Source organism: Eurytemora carolleeae, unplaced genomic scaffold (assembly GCF_000591075.1).
Source record: "Eurytemora carolleeae unplaced genomic scaffold, Eaff_2.0 scaffold919, whole genome shotgun sequence".
Lineage (NCBI taxonomy): Eukaryota > Metazoa > Arthropoda > Copepoda > Calanoida > Temoridae > Eurytemora > Eurytemora carolleeae.
In genome coordinates this window covers 55,367-69,247 of record NW_019396812.1, presented here as the reverse complement: position 1 = coordinate 69,247, position 13,881 = coordinate 55,367, and the positions used below count along the sequence as shown (strand labels likewise).

At 33.4% G+C, this 13,881-nt stretch overlaps 2 protein-coding genes across 4 annotated transcripts; both read left to right on the top strand.

Annotated features, from left to right (window-relative positions):
• The first annotated feature begins 6 nt into the window (after window positions 1-6).
• Window positions 7-7,747, top strand: LOC111708931 (uncharacterized). Its single transcript, XM_023482445.1, has 8 exons — window positions 7-587; window positions 1,504-1,555; window positions 2,244-2,337; window positions 3,230-3,261; window positions 6,185-6,254; window positions 6,888-6,969; window positions 7,305-7,357; window positions 7,461-7,747. The coding sequence occupies exons 1-8, from the start codon at window positions 556-558 to the stop codon at window positions 7,535-7,537; spliced, it is 492 nt and encodes a 163-aa protein (XP_023338213.1). The 5' UTR covers window positions 7-555; the 3' UTR covers window positions 7,538-7,747.
• Window positions 7,748-7,945: 198 nt separating this feature from the next.
• LOC111708929 (ammonium transporter Rh type C) lies at window positions 7,946-13,340 on the top strand. 3 transcript variants are annotated; one of them, XM_023482444.1, is made up of 11 exons: window positions 7,946-7,988; window positions 8,979-9,025; window positions 9,337-9,427; window positions 9,588-9,610; window positions 9,723-9,830; window positions 9,932-9,988; window positions 10,072-10,221; window positions 10,293-10,451; window positions 10,699-10,773; window positions 11,115-11,176; window positions 12,931-13,340. In XM_023482444.1, exons 1-11 carry the CDS (start codon window positions 7,960-7,962, stop codon window positions 13,186-13,188), a joined length of 1,059 nt encoding a protein of 352 aa, XP_023338212.1. In that variant the 5' UTR covers window positions 7,946-7,959; the 3' UTR covers window positions 13,189-13,340. The 3 variants fall into 3 exon arrangements, with proteins under 3 accessions (XP_023338212.1, XP_023338211.1, XP_023338210.1); XM_023482443.1 differs by lacking the exon at window positions 7,946-7,988 and adding an exon at window positions 8,391-8,468; XM_023482442.1 differs by lacking the exon at window positions 7,946-7,988 and adding an exon at window positions 8,607-8,663.
• The last annotated feature ends 541 nt before the right edge of the window (window positions 13,341-13,881 follow it).

Sequence of the window (13,881 nt, the reverse complement as noted above, 5' to 3'; positions counted from 1 at the left end):
AACATTCGTATCAAATTAAAATCAACATTCGTATCAAAAATCCAACCAGTCTCACAGTCATAATATAAATCATTAACATTCGTATCAAATTAAAATCAAACTATCTATAGAAACAAGCTGTCATGGCAAGCTGTCATAGAGAGAGAGAATTAAAGAAATATTATCCGGTATTCGCGCATTCTTAGGAGTTTTATCTATCCCCCCCTCCGCCAAGTTAGGAACGACGCCTAAATATTGTATTCAGTCGTGTAAACACTGGGGATCGATTTAAACCATTCTTTTCATGTTTCATGCGCGAACACAGGATTTTAGCAATGGGGGGGGGGGGCAAGATTTTTTTATTTATTTACGCTGATATAGTTAGTAAATAATTCATTATATTATATGGATCAATAAAATATATTTCCGCTATAATTATGAGCATTTATTTCTATTTTGCTGTCAAATTACTATTTAAGATTTACTTTATTTCTTTTAATCAAGAAGAGAAGAGGGCCGGCATTCAAAAGTATGGAAATGAATTTTTAGTGAATTGTGCTTTAATCCCAGATCAAAATGGGAGGAGTCAGCTTTGATTTTGGTAACAGGTGATTTAATTCTTAAAATTTTTTCGAAGTTCTGACACGTTTCACATTTCATAGAAAGACATTTTATAGACAGGACATTGCATAGATACGAATTTTCATGAACTAATAATATTCTCAATGACTATGGTAAATCATTTCCTTTTTATAAATTAATTTTCTTGATCATGAAACGTCCTATCTATGAAATGAATTCATCTATAAAATATAAAATCTATGAAATGTCCTATCTATGAAATGTCCTATCCATGAAATGTCCTATCTATGAAATGAATTCATCTATGGAATATAAAATCTATGAAATGTCATATCATGAAATTAATTCATTGATGAAATGTCAAATCAATGAATTGTTGCAATTGTTGTTCTATATAACTTTCTAGTGAAAGCTATATAACTTTCTAGTGAAAGGAACTGAAAAGGAAAAATTAAAGGGGGTATAGGGCATACTCTGAAACATGAGCATTATTGTCACATGTCTCCGTCTGTATCATGTGACCAGTATACTGCACTGCCATTGGTTGGAGATTTGGTCATGTGATACAGACGTATCAAAATAATATTATCAATTTCAAATGAAAATTATAAAATTCAAATAATAATAGGAGCAAACCTGAGTTTTTCAGGCTCCTCTGGGATATCAAAGTTTTCAGATTGGTTGCGATATTTGCTGAATATGATCTGTTTACAACTTAGAATCTTATACCAAATCTTACATACATAAGTTTTGCTATATATTTGACACAGTTTTAAATCAATTTCTCGAGACAGGAACATCAGATAGAACTTTTTTAAGTTTTAATCAACTCCTGAAATGTTTAGGTTTCAGTCTATACCCCCTTTCATTTTTTCTTTGCAGAAGTCCCTTTAAGATCTGCATTAAAGAAAAATGTCTACCAAACCTGGATAATTTGTTCAGGACTCGAGCTCAGAGTATAGAAGAATATAGGGCTAAAAGAAGATTTAAACAGGTAAAGATAAAGCTGGTTATCCACTATTATCCAAGGATGAGCGCAGTGGTGAAAAAACCCCCCCCCCCCCCTATCTATTGCAGAGATGGTTTAAAACAGCATTTTTAAAGGGAAAAATAGGCTTGGTAACATGTTGAACAGAAAATTATGTAATATTGAGTTAAGTTTTGGGGGTCATTGGATACCAAAAAGACGTTGTATAATTATTAAGTAATGAGCATTTAGGGGTCATTGGATACCAATAAGACATTATATAAATACTGAGTAATGCACATTTAGGGGTCATAGGATACCATTAATACGTTGTGTAAATAATGAGTATAAGAGCATTTAGGGGTCCTTGGATACTGATAAGATGTTGTATAACTACCGAGTAAGAGCATTTAAGGATCATTGGATATCAATAAAAATTTGTGTAATTACTTAGTAAGAGCATTTAGGGGTCATTGGATACCAATAAGACGCTGTATAACTACAGAGTAAGAGCATTTAGGGGTACTTGGATACCAATAAGACGTTGTATAACCACTGAGTAAGATCATTTAGGGGTCATTGAATACCAATAAGACGTTGTATAATTATTGAGTAAGAGCATAAACCGTTTGTGAAATTTTATCAGACGGGATTATTCAAGAGGTGTACAATTTCTGTATACGCCCCAGCCATTGGTACCATCTGAACATTCCAGGTGAAGCTGGGGATAGTAGTAATAGTGTGGCAGCTGGTGAATATGCTGGTCATCCTATCTATAGTAGAATACAGAAACCAACCACAATCACCAGGGGAGTACAACTGTTTTTAATCATTTCTTAAAATCAGAAGGGACTGTTAACATAATTTTAAGTTAATCTTCTTTAAAGTGCATAAGTTGCTTGGTTGCCTAAATCTCAACAGTAAGTTTCAAATCTGTATCTAAGTAACAATAGAGATGTTAACTTTGTTTTCTAAAAGAAATTAATTCTGCCACTTTCCTTTCTTTTCTCTGCTGCATAAATCCGTAGGTCATTTTTTTAAGAAACTGCAATTGAAATTTTAGATTTTAAATTTGAAAACAAGGATATCTAATTCTTTTTTTCTAACACAGACAAATGTTTTACGGGTTCCGTTGTGAATCGAGAATGTAACTGGAGGATTTCTTGAAATTACGTCAACATCATGCTGTTGGATTTAACGGTTCTGTCAATATTCCAGAAGAAACCGAATGCTGCTCACTCTGGTTATTCCGGGGTGAGAATGACCTTCAGGACTTATGAAAGTCTTTTTTTTCAAAAGTGGTAGCTACAAGCCTTCATTTTGAACCAATATTGACGAGTTTGGACATTTTTGATAATATAAAAATGCCTTACCATCATTCTCGTAGGAAATCTTATTCAAATGAAGTTTTGAAATTCCTCTGATGCAAAATAAGGGATAAGGATTAACCTGATTATAGATTCCCAAATAACCTCAATCAGTGTAATTATATTTTTTAGGTAATCTTAAATCCTAAGTTTACACCCCCAGAGTAAGTAATTAGACCAGCTATAACAAAACATTTGAAGAGAGGTGGCTGCCTGGAACATTGTAGTTTTAAGAAAAGATATCCTCTAAACATAAATCAAGACTCTAAATTAAAAACAAGGCTTGAAATATAAATCTGTTTATTTGCTTCATTTTTAAACAGTTTTTCTCTAGTTGAACAGTCTGCTGAAATCATGACATTTATGGTAAGTTGTACTCACATAAAATATAATCTATATATATACAGGGTGAGTAAAAAAAATGTGTTTAGCGGCGTCTGGTGCAAAATTGTACTTTTTTGTGGAACTCTCCTGTATGTTTTTTTTCGATATTTTTTGGAATTTTTTTTGTTCTCCAATAGCCCCAAAAAAATCCGCGAAACTTTTTTTCTCTCTCAAAATCTAAAGTTCAGAAAAGCAAAAATGTGTTTATATTTTATTTATATCAAATTCTAAAATTTTGTAAATGTAGAATAACAGAATCACAGAAAATTCGCAAAAGTGTTATATGAAAATTTGCAATTTTCAGTTCTGGTCTAATTTTTAAGGAAAAGTTGTTTTCAATGGCTCCTCAGTTTTCAAATGAACAACGCATATTTATAACTTTACAATATACTAAGAAGACAATAAACTCGTGGATATAATGAAGTTTTCCTTGAAAATTAGAACAGAACTGAAAATTACGAATTTTTTTATTGCAATTTGTAAATTTTCTGTGATTCTGTTATTCAATCTTTATAAAACCTAGAATTTGATAGAAATAAAATATGTATACACATTTTTGCTTTTCTGAAACTTTGATTTTGAAAGAAAAAAGTTTCGCGGATTTTTTTTACCATGGGGGGGGGATATAAGCAAGGGGGTCGGCTTAGGATATCAGTACCTAAAAATTTTCTTTTTAAATATTGAAAAAAATACTATACAGGAGGTACAATTTTGCATCAGACGCTACTAATCACACTTTTTTTTGACTTACCCTGTATAAAATTGTAATCTCTGTTTGTTTGTTTGTTTGGATGTCCGATCATAACCTAGGAATCCCTTGCCTAAAATTTTGATAGGGGAACTCGGGAGACCCACGGGAATGTTCTAAGCTTGGTTTTCAGATTCTAAGTGGGTCCACTATGAGTAACCATAAGTAGCATGGTCAACGCTGGGTTCTCAAACTAGTCTTACATATAATAAAATCTATCTAAAGTGTATAGATGGTAAATGCATATACTGATGCATATAAAAAAGTGTATATACTTTCTATTAACAATAGGTAGTATTTGTATTCGTATTCTCAACCTATATAAATGGCTATGTATGTATTTTTATCTCTATTCTGTGCTAACATGTCTACTGTCTAGGTTGTATTTGCATTCTCTTCTAACCCATATAAACGGCTAGGTTTGTATTTGTATTCTCTTCTAACCCATATAAACGGCTAGGTTGGTATTTGTATTTCTATTCTGTACTAACATGTCTAGGTTGTATTTGTATTCTCTCCTAACCCATATAAACGGCTAGGTTGGTATTTGTATTCTCTTCTAACCCATATAAACGGCTAGGTTGGTATTTGTATTCTCTTCTAACCCATATAAACGGCTAGGTTGGTATTTGTATTCTCTCCTAACCCATATAAACGGCTAGGTTGGTATTTGTATTCTCTTCTAACCCATATAAACGGCTAGGTTGGTATTTGTATTTCTACTCTGTACTAACATGTATAGGTTGTATTTGTATTCTCTCCTAACCCATACAAACGGCTAGGTTTGTATTTGTATTCTCTTCTAACCCATATAAACGGCTAGGTTGGTATTTGTATTTCTATTCTGTACTAACATGTATAGGTTGTATTTGCATTCTCTCCTAACCCATATAAACGGCTAGGTTGGTATTTGTATTCTTTATTTTAAAAAAATTCCTTTTTAAAATTTTGTAGCGTCGAAATCAACGCATTCGCAGGGTCTGCGTAAAATCTACGCTATCTGGTCTGGTCGGGAGGTTGTATTTGTATCTGTATTCTGTGCTAACCTATATACTTGTCTGGTTGTATTTGTATCTGTATTCTATACTAACCTATATAAATATCTAGGTTGATAAGTGCGTCCAATAAGTTTTGCGAAATTTTTTAGACATCTCAACCCTTTAAATTTTTTGATTTTTAAATTTTTATATTTATTATTTATACTGGTTCAATTTTCTGACCAGCTAATGTCGATTAGAAAATATGTTTGACGCAAATAGCTTTCTCCCAGAGCCTGTAAACGTTGCTTGTCATCAGCCTAAATATTTTATTTATAGACTTAAACTTTATCCATTTATGTGTGTTCTAGAGATTGGGAAACTTAAAAAGTCAAAGGAGGTTAAGCCTTTATTTTAGAAAGGGTACTTGAAGGTTTTTTATAGTTATAGTCTACATTTCAACACACAAATTAGTATCTTTTCCTAAGACCTTTTATGAGCAAATGTTGTCCAAATCTTTGTAATTTTTAAAATCTTGCTTTACAACTCTGTATGCACCACCCTGTCTTTCAGCACCATTTCAGATTCCTTACTCATAAAACTTCATTAACTAAGAATTCTTGTGAATTTAGTTTGAGAAACTTTCAATTGTGTCAACTGTTTGAGGGGTTTTTGTGATTTTTTTCTGCTCAGACATTTCCTCTTTCTGTTAACACTCTCCATTACACTTTTTCCCTTTTAGTCCACATGTAGATTGTTGCCTTGTCCATGTTATTCTCCTCTAATGCATTTTGAATCATGTCAAAGGTTTCTGCTTTGTATTTGGAAAATTTAAGCCCCAAATTTTTGTGAATTGAGCATCCGAAGTGTCAGTTTTCCAAGGTTCATTTGTTCCTGAGCAGTGACAACAGAGCTAAACAACCTACGGGAAAAATGCCTTTAGAAAATATTTCGCAAAACTTATTGAATGCCCCACGTCTATGAATATCTAGGTTGTATTTGTTTATGTATTCCGTACTAACCTATATTCATGTCTAGGTTGTATTTGTATATGAGTTCTGTACTATAACTTATAAAAATGTCTAGGTTGTATTTGTATATGTGTTCTGTACTATAACCTATAAAAATGTCTAGATTCTATTTGTATCTGTATTCTGTACTAACCTTTATACATGTCTAGGTTGTATTTGTATCTGTATTCTGTGGCTGGCCTTGTCTTCTGCATTGTATGGATGGGTTTGCTAAAACAGGTATATTGATATGTTAAGATATGTACACTGTACAGTGTACAGAGAAGTGTCTCTAAAAACATGAGAATTGAGTGTGACTTAAATATTTGCTGTGATTATTGATCAATGTCATATTTTTTTCTAGAACATAGTTTTCCTGATTTTTACACATTATGGATCGTGGTTATTTTAAAATATACCCAGTTATGAGATTTCCAAAATTTATTTTAAAAAAATTCATGAATTTTAGGACACAATAAGGTAAAACACTTTTTTATAGCTTTTTTGATATACAAATATTTGCAATATCCCCTCCTAATTTTTTAAGGTCAAAATGATTATAAAGTTGTGACTTGTAAGACCTTAATTTCTTAATCTATTTGAACAATTTCATTGTTTTGGTAGTAGTACACATTTCTTCTTTGTTTCTCACTGATCTTAGAATTAATCTCTAATTGGACAATTACCAAGCAGTCACCAAGCAGGTTACTGAACCCTGATTGGATCGGACGATCACAAAAAGATCAAACAACAGTGAATTGGGCATTAAATCACTAAATTACTGAAAAGAAAATATGCTACATTCCAGAAAAAAGTTGTTACAGACTTAAGTTAGTACACCAAAAAAAATTAACAAAAAGTTCTTTCTTCCAGGTGTAGTTCTATCCGTGGTTAATGGATGCCTGGCTTTTCAAACTTCAATCATTCTCAGGGGTCTTAGTTTTATCTTACTCAGGTAGGAAAATATGGGTAGATTGACAAGTATTTGTTGTTGTTAGATCTTGGGTTCTTTACATTTCTGAATTTATTGATTTATGGACTTATTTATATGTTAACTTCAGACCCGTTTTGTTTATTAAAGTTTTAGGTTTAAAATTAATGCTTTTCATATCCACATGTTATCATGAGCTGTAAAACTACAAATTTCGCAAAATTTGTTTTCATCATTGATTAGTTTAAAAAAAGTGATATATCACAAAAGTTGTGGGCTCAATTGGTTTAGCTATTTTTACTTTAGGCAGAAACAAATAAACAAACAGATTTATTGATATATTGTAAGAAACTATTTAGGGGCACGAGTAAGTTTGATATTGAACTACATGATCTAACTGAAGCTCTCCTAGGAACTGTCCACTAAAATAGTCATTACCATATTGGATTTATTATTAAAAAAATTAGAATTTTTATTTTAGTCTGTTTTTTATTGAATCGGGCAAAAATTTGTAGCAACCAACAGCTTTCATATTGCCAGCTTGTTCCTGTTGGGGAGAATGCCTCCTCTCCATCTCCTGCTAGCTAGGTAAACCATACTGCCAACTTATTCCTGTTGGGAAGAATGCCTCCACTCCATCTCTTGCTAGCTAGGTAAACCATATTGCCAGCTTATTCCTGTTGGGAAGAATGCCTTCTCTCCATCTCCTGCTAGCTAGGTAAACCATACTGCCAGCTTATTCCTGTTGGGAAGAATGCCTCCTCTCCATATCTTGCTAGTTAGGTAAACAATATTGCCAGCTTGTTCCTGTTGGGGAGAATTCCTCCTCTCCATCTCCAGCTAGCTAGGTAAACCATACTGCCAGCTTGTTCTTGTTGGAAAGAATGCCTCCTCTTCATCTTTTTCTAGTTAGGTAACCCATACTGCCAGCTTGTTCCTGTTGGGGAGAATGCCTCCTCTCCATCTCCTGCTAGTTAGGTAGCATATAATACCAGCTTGTTCCTGTTGGGGAGAATGCCTCCTCTCCATCTCCTGCTAGCTAGGTAAACCATACTGCCAGCTTGTTCCTGTTGGGAAAAATGCCTCCTCTCCATCTCCTGCTAGCTAGGTAAACCATACTGACAGCCTATTCCTGTTGGGAAGAATGCCTCCTCTCCATCTCTTGCTAGCTAAGTAAACCATATTGCCAGCTTATTCCTTAAATTAGAATTTTTATTTTAGTCTGTTTTTTATTGAATCGGGCAAAAATTTGTAGCAACCAACAGCTTTCATATTGCCAGCTTGTTCCTGTTGGGAAGAATGCCTCCTCTCCATCTCCTGCTAGCTAGGTAAACCATACTGCCAGCTTGTTCCTGTTGGGGAGAATGCCTCCTCTTAATCTCCTGCTAGTTAGGTAGCATATAATACCAGCTTGTTCCTGTTGGGGAGAATACCTCCTCTCCATCTCCTGCTAGCTAGGTAAACCATACTGCCAGCTTGTTCCTGTTGGGAAGAATGCCTCCTCTCCATCTCCTGCTAGCTAGGTAAACCATACTGCCAGCTTATTCCTGTTGGGAAGAATGCCTCCTCTCCATCTCTTGCTAGCTAGGTAAACCATACTGCCAGCTTATTCCTGTTGGGAAGAATGCCTCCTCTCCATCTCTTGCTAGCTAGGTAAACCACATTGCCAGCTTATTCCTGTTGGGAAGAATGCCTCCTCTCCATCTCCTGCTAGCTAGGTAAACCATATTGCCAGCTTGTTCCTGTTGGGAAGAATGCCTCTTCTCCATCTCCTGCTGGCTAGGTAAACCATACTGCCAGCTTGTTCTTGTTGGAAAGAATGCCTCCTCTCCAACTCCTGCTATTCAGCAGTTTGCCTCTTTATTTACGGTCAAAATTCCTTCTAACTAATTCTAACTTTTAATTTTGTAACTTCATTGTTAATTATTGTATGTATGCAGATGTGTTCTTTCATTTACAGCATCTCATTTTTGGAGCTTGCAGAGCATTTGCTATGATTTAATAACCATCAATACCCTTTGCTGTTGTTTCAGTTTGTTCTTTTTACCTGGTCAGTCACTTGCTAGATGTCTTCAATTAGGTCAGTATTTGGATTAGATTTTCCAAGAATAGACAATGGGCATTATCTCTCTTTAAGGTGAGAGAGTATGAAATATGGGACTGGAGGTAATTTTTCTCTGTTTTTTTCCGTTATTGGGGTTTAAAAGTTGCCCAATAGTTTTATGTTAAGGTTTTATGGGCATCAAATAAATCTATAGTCCATTTCTACACATTCATGTGTGTAATGTGTACCTTTTTGCTGTAGGCCATAACATACTAGTAAACTGAACTTTGTTTAAAGCATGTATAAAAATCTGATGTTTTTTTGGATGAATCATTGTTTTAATATAGAATACTTGTATACACTTGATCCTGGCTCCTCTGGTCCAATTCAACTTTATGGAACTGTTTTTGGATTTGTTTCATCTCTTATTCTTTTTAGGTAAAATTCATATTTCATGGTAAATTAATAAAAAAAATTTTCCAAAAATGTTTATGCAAACACAAAAACAAATAAGACATACTTTCAAAGTCTGCAGCTTTAAATTCCTGAAGAATTTAAGAGACACATTTTTTTTTCAAGGTATAATTTTTTATTTTAGAGGCACTGGATCACATACCTCAGGAAAATTAACCATGGCGTATATATTTACCAGTTTATAGAATCTGCATTCATTTTTAATAAACTATTTGCAAATATTCTTTAAAACATAATTGGTTAGATCAAATTTGAGTAGAAAGAAAGAACAATTATATCCCCTCTTCTGTTTCCTTATGTGGATCATTTCTGCTCGCATTCTCTTCACTGATCATCAACAGTCTTGGACTCCCCGGACAGCAAGTCGGAAAGTTATAATAAAAGATTAATGGAGAATTTTCTAGGAATAGATTTAATGAATAGCAAAAAGTTTGTTACGTCAAATTTATCATTATAACTTCTTCACAGAATTTGTAATTTTGAACACTTGCCTCATCCAAAGTACTACAATCACCTCTGCTGCAGGTAAACAAACGTTTTATTACAAATAGATTCATAAAATTTAATAAATTAAAGTTTAAAATATATATTTCTTAAAAATTATCAAGGAATGCTGATTGGAAGCTCAAGCTTGAATAGGAAACCTTTGGATTTTCAACTGCTACAAGGAAGTTTGATTGCGGGTGGAGTGTCTGCAGGCGCAGTTGCCGCAACTAAAATCCAACCATGGGGAGCCGCCTGTCTAGGAATTGGAACAGGCTAGTTTCTGAAATTATGTAAAATTGGATCAATTGGGGGTTAATGAAAAGAAAGCAACAATTTTTTCCAGGTGTTCTTGTTGTCCTTGCAGGAACCCATGTGGAACCCCTGATCTCGAAGAAGCTTGGTGTTCCAATCTCTTATTATACATTCTCAGTTCATGGCCTTCCTGCTCTCCTGGGAGGATTAGTTGCTATATTGATGGCAAGTCTTGCAGAGGAAAAACAAGGTATAATTTCGGTTTTAAGTACTTGTTATTCAGGAACCGACTTGAATGAATCGCAAGAAGTTGTTGAACTACTTAGAAGCGATTCAACCATTATCTTAAATCTGTGATTCAGGATTTGTTCATGACATCACTACACATAAGTTATAGTTGAATCAGTTGAATCAAATGCTTTTATTTATTTTATGTTTAAACTGGATATCTTTTAATCTAAATGGTTGTCACTTTATGTACGTAATGTTTGGTCCAGGAGCAATACCGTATGGATTTGACCTGTATGAGCTGTATCCAGGTAGAAGCTATCCTCTTGGTCAATCATCTCCAGGTCAGTCAGTTTTAATCTTATCAGTTCTATTATACTGGGCTTTTAACTTACAAATGTTAATTTCCATGCCACCATTTTTTTTCATGATCTAAAAGTATCAAAGATTTTTTTGCTTTTCATGAAAAGGAACCGATTCTATACCAGAAACTCTAATCTTTTAATCCCTGTATCTTTGCAACCCAATGATGTTGTCCTTTGATATTTCAAACTATAAGTTATTGAAATAAGTTTATCTGAAGTGGAAAAACCAATGTCTTATACCATCACGCCGCAAGTTAAATTTTTTTGTTGAGAATATGAAAATAGTAATTTCAACTTTTCTAATTAGCTCCTGCTTTCAGGATGCGAGCATGTGAATAAAACAAAAGAAGAAATATTTATCTGCCCAACAGGGACTGAAGAGGTGAAATGTGGTATTTTTTGAGAGTTTTATTTTATTAATACATTGTCTTGTAATCAAAAATTTTATATATATTGAATCAAATAACAAATATGTCCATATTGTTGTTAAGATTCGTTAAAGAAAATGTTAGCTTGATTTCAAGTGATCCTCCATGCAAAAATGATAATACATGATTCACAACCAAAGAGAATAGAATATATATTAGAGTGGAATTTAGACAATCTCTCGGTATGAATTTTTTCAGTCCCTTTCAGCCTGAAAGGGAGTTCAAAGTGTCCAAATTTTGTAAATGTTCACAAATTATATGCAGTAGAGTACATTAATACAGTATGTCCCCTAGACTATTCATTTCAATTTCGAATTTTTTAAACTGTTAAATAAACTTTATAATGAATTAAGTGAATAAAAAACATCATTCGATTTATAGTTATAACGGAAAATCATCGTTTGTAAAGTGAAAGGCATAGAGTCTATGTGAAATGATCATTGGTCAATTATGAAACCAGCCTATTTCATAATTTGGTTTTCTTTAATATTAATTTTAGATTTTCTATAAAATGATATTCCAGGGCCCAAAAGGTTATATAGCATAAATATGTGAAGTACACCTGCAGTATGGAAACAGTACAACAAAATGGCCGTTTCGCACTTTTTTCTAGTAAATTCCACTCTAATATATATTCTATTCTCTCTGTTCACAACAACATTCTTGATACCTGCTCAAAAATGTGGAAAATATTGCCGTATTTTTAGGTTTAAAAGTGTTTAACTTTAATAATTCCTATATGTGTTCCTACAGTAGAAATGTCCCTTTTCTTGAGAAACCACACTTGTAAATAACGATTAAACATGGATAGCTTACATTAAACTTTTAAGGGTACCGTTGTGAATAAGACACGCAACTCTAGAAAGCATGTCATGGAATTGCACTTCCCGGGGGGGAAAAAATTTATAAAGAAAATATTTTTTTAATTAAATTTTTTTTTTAATTGAAAAAAAAATACTTTTTTAAAAATTGAAAAAAAAATATTTAAAATTTTCTTTTTTTTAGCCTATAACACCACGCGGCCACCCATAAGTGTCCACAAAAAATTTCAGCCCATTCGGTCCAGCCTTTTGGCCGGCTATAGCCAACATATATATATATATATATTACAGTAACGGGCAAATACACGGGTTCGGGTTCAAGTGTGTCAGTCTCGGGTTGCAATTATATACAAATGTCTTGTTTTATTATATAGATTAGGATGCGCACTGCGCAGATATAATAAGGATTAGAAGTTTAGAACACAAAAGAGAACAGCGAAAAATATAGAAAGGACCTTGGTTTAAGGCATAACATGAAATGCAGAAAGAATACTTTTGTGGCAAGTCTAGATCAAAAAAAGTTTATTTAGAGAAAGAGACGTAAGCGCAATTTAAGTGACTTCCCATGGCAAAGATAGCAATGCCCGATTTACAATGCTATCCTTGAAACCTTCATCTGATCAAAAATGTGAAATACACCGTCGTTTTCTTGACTTGAAAAGTATTTATTTCTGATAATTTTCCATTGCTTTTTATCAACAATAAAAACGCAAGTCAGCTTGACATTGAACCCGCAAATGAAAATAAACAGTTTAAAGAAACAAAAACATTGATATTATATTTAATTCATACTTGATCAGACAAAGCTTTAAAATTGGGAATTGTCATCTATGCATGGAGGTGTTACGCTTACAGTCCCTTTGAGAGTTAATCTGTCAAAATTTCAGATTTCACTCAGTTTGCCCCATCTTCCCTTATTGGGTCGTTCTGCCTTTGACCAAGCGGCCTGGCAAGCAGTGGCATTGGCCCTCTCGATCGGACTTGGGACAATTTTCGGAGTGATCGGGGGCCTGGTTGGATGTTTTCTGGATAGGTTGGGAGGACATGGGATGCCAAGAGAAGCATGGTATGACTCTACCTGCTTCCTGGAGACAAGCGGGTTCAACCTCAGTCCTGTGCTAAGATCTAACACTGAAGACGAATAAAGAATGCGGTTTAAGGCAATCAGCCTTAAGTATAGTAACAAAACAATTACATTTTTGGTAATTATTCTATGTGAATTAAATTAAATATTGTATTGCGAAAAAAAATTTTATTTTCAAGTATGACTTTATAAAGAGCCAGGAGTTTAATATATGTCCAANCGACTTACGCAAAACTTCGTTAATTAGATCGACCCCCACCCACTCTATACACACAAATCTACACAGTTTGTTTTAATCTTTGTGAAGAAACATTCTCAAGGAATAATAATTGTCTTAAAACATTTTTTTTAAAAGTGAATATTTGCAAATTATCTTATTTCCATCTCATAATCTGAGTTCGTTTCCCTTATGTCCATTTGACAGCCCAAATTATTATTTTGAATAATCTTTTTTGTTTGTTTATCTTCTTGTGACTTTTTACATTTTAAAATTTTTTTTATCTTAAACAGTATAACTGTAACAATAGCTATAAATAAAATATAGCAAAACTATATTGTAAATGCATTTTTCGTGTAAACTTTTTAACAATATATGTATGATATTGTGAAATTAAATTTGTTTACGAAAATAAAAAATATTTCGTTAAAAAATTTTTTTTATCGATTTGATGGTTATTATATCGTTAGAACTGACGAGGGTCAACCCAGACCGAAATATATTTTCAATAAATGTGGGTCTAACATCTACTTTTTT

Bases quoted from the DNA above. Each gene is read 5' to 3' on its own strand.
- LOC111708929 (XM_023482444.1), top strand. From the start codon at position 7,960: ATGCCTCCTCTCCATCTCCTGCTAGCTAG. The intron at 10,222-10,292 runs GCTAGTTTCTGA...AATTTTTTCCAG, and splicing joins CTGTCTAGGAATTGGAACAG to GTGTTCTTGTTGTCCTTGCA. The intron at 10,774-11,114 runs GTCAGTCAGTTT...TCCTGCTTTCAG, and splicing joins TCTTGGTCAATCATCTCCAG to GATGCGAGCATGTGAATAAA.
- LOC111708931 (XM_023482445.1), top strand. From the start codon at position 556: ATGGGAGGAGTCAGCTTTGATTTTGGTAACAG. The intron at 1,556-2,243 runs GTAAAGATAAAG...TGAACATTCCAG, and splicing joins CTAAAAGAAGATTTAAACAG to GTGAAGCTGGGGATAGTAGT. The intron at 7,358-7,460 runs GAACTGTCCACT...AAAAATTTGTAG, and splicing joins TCTAACTGAAGCTCTCCTAG to CAACCAACAGCTTTCATATT.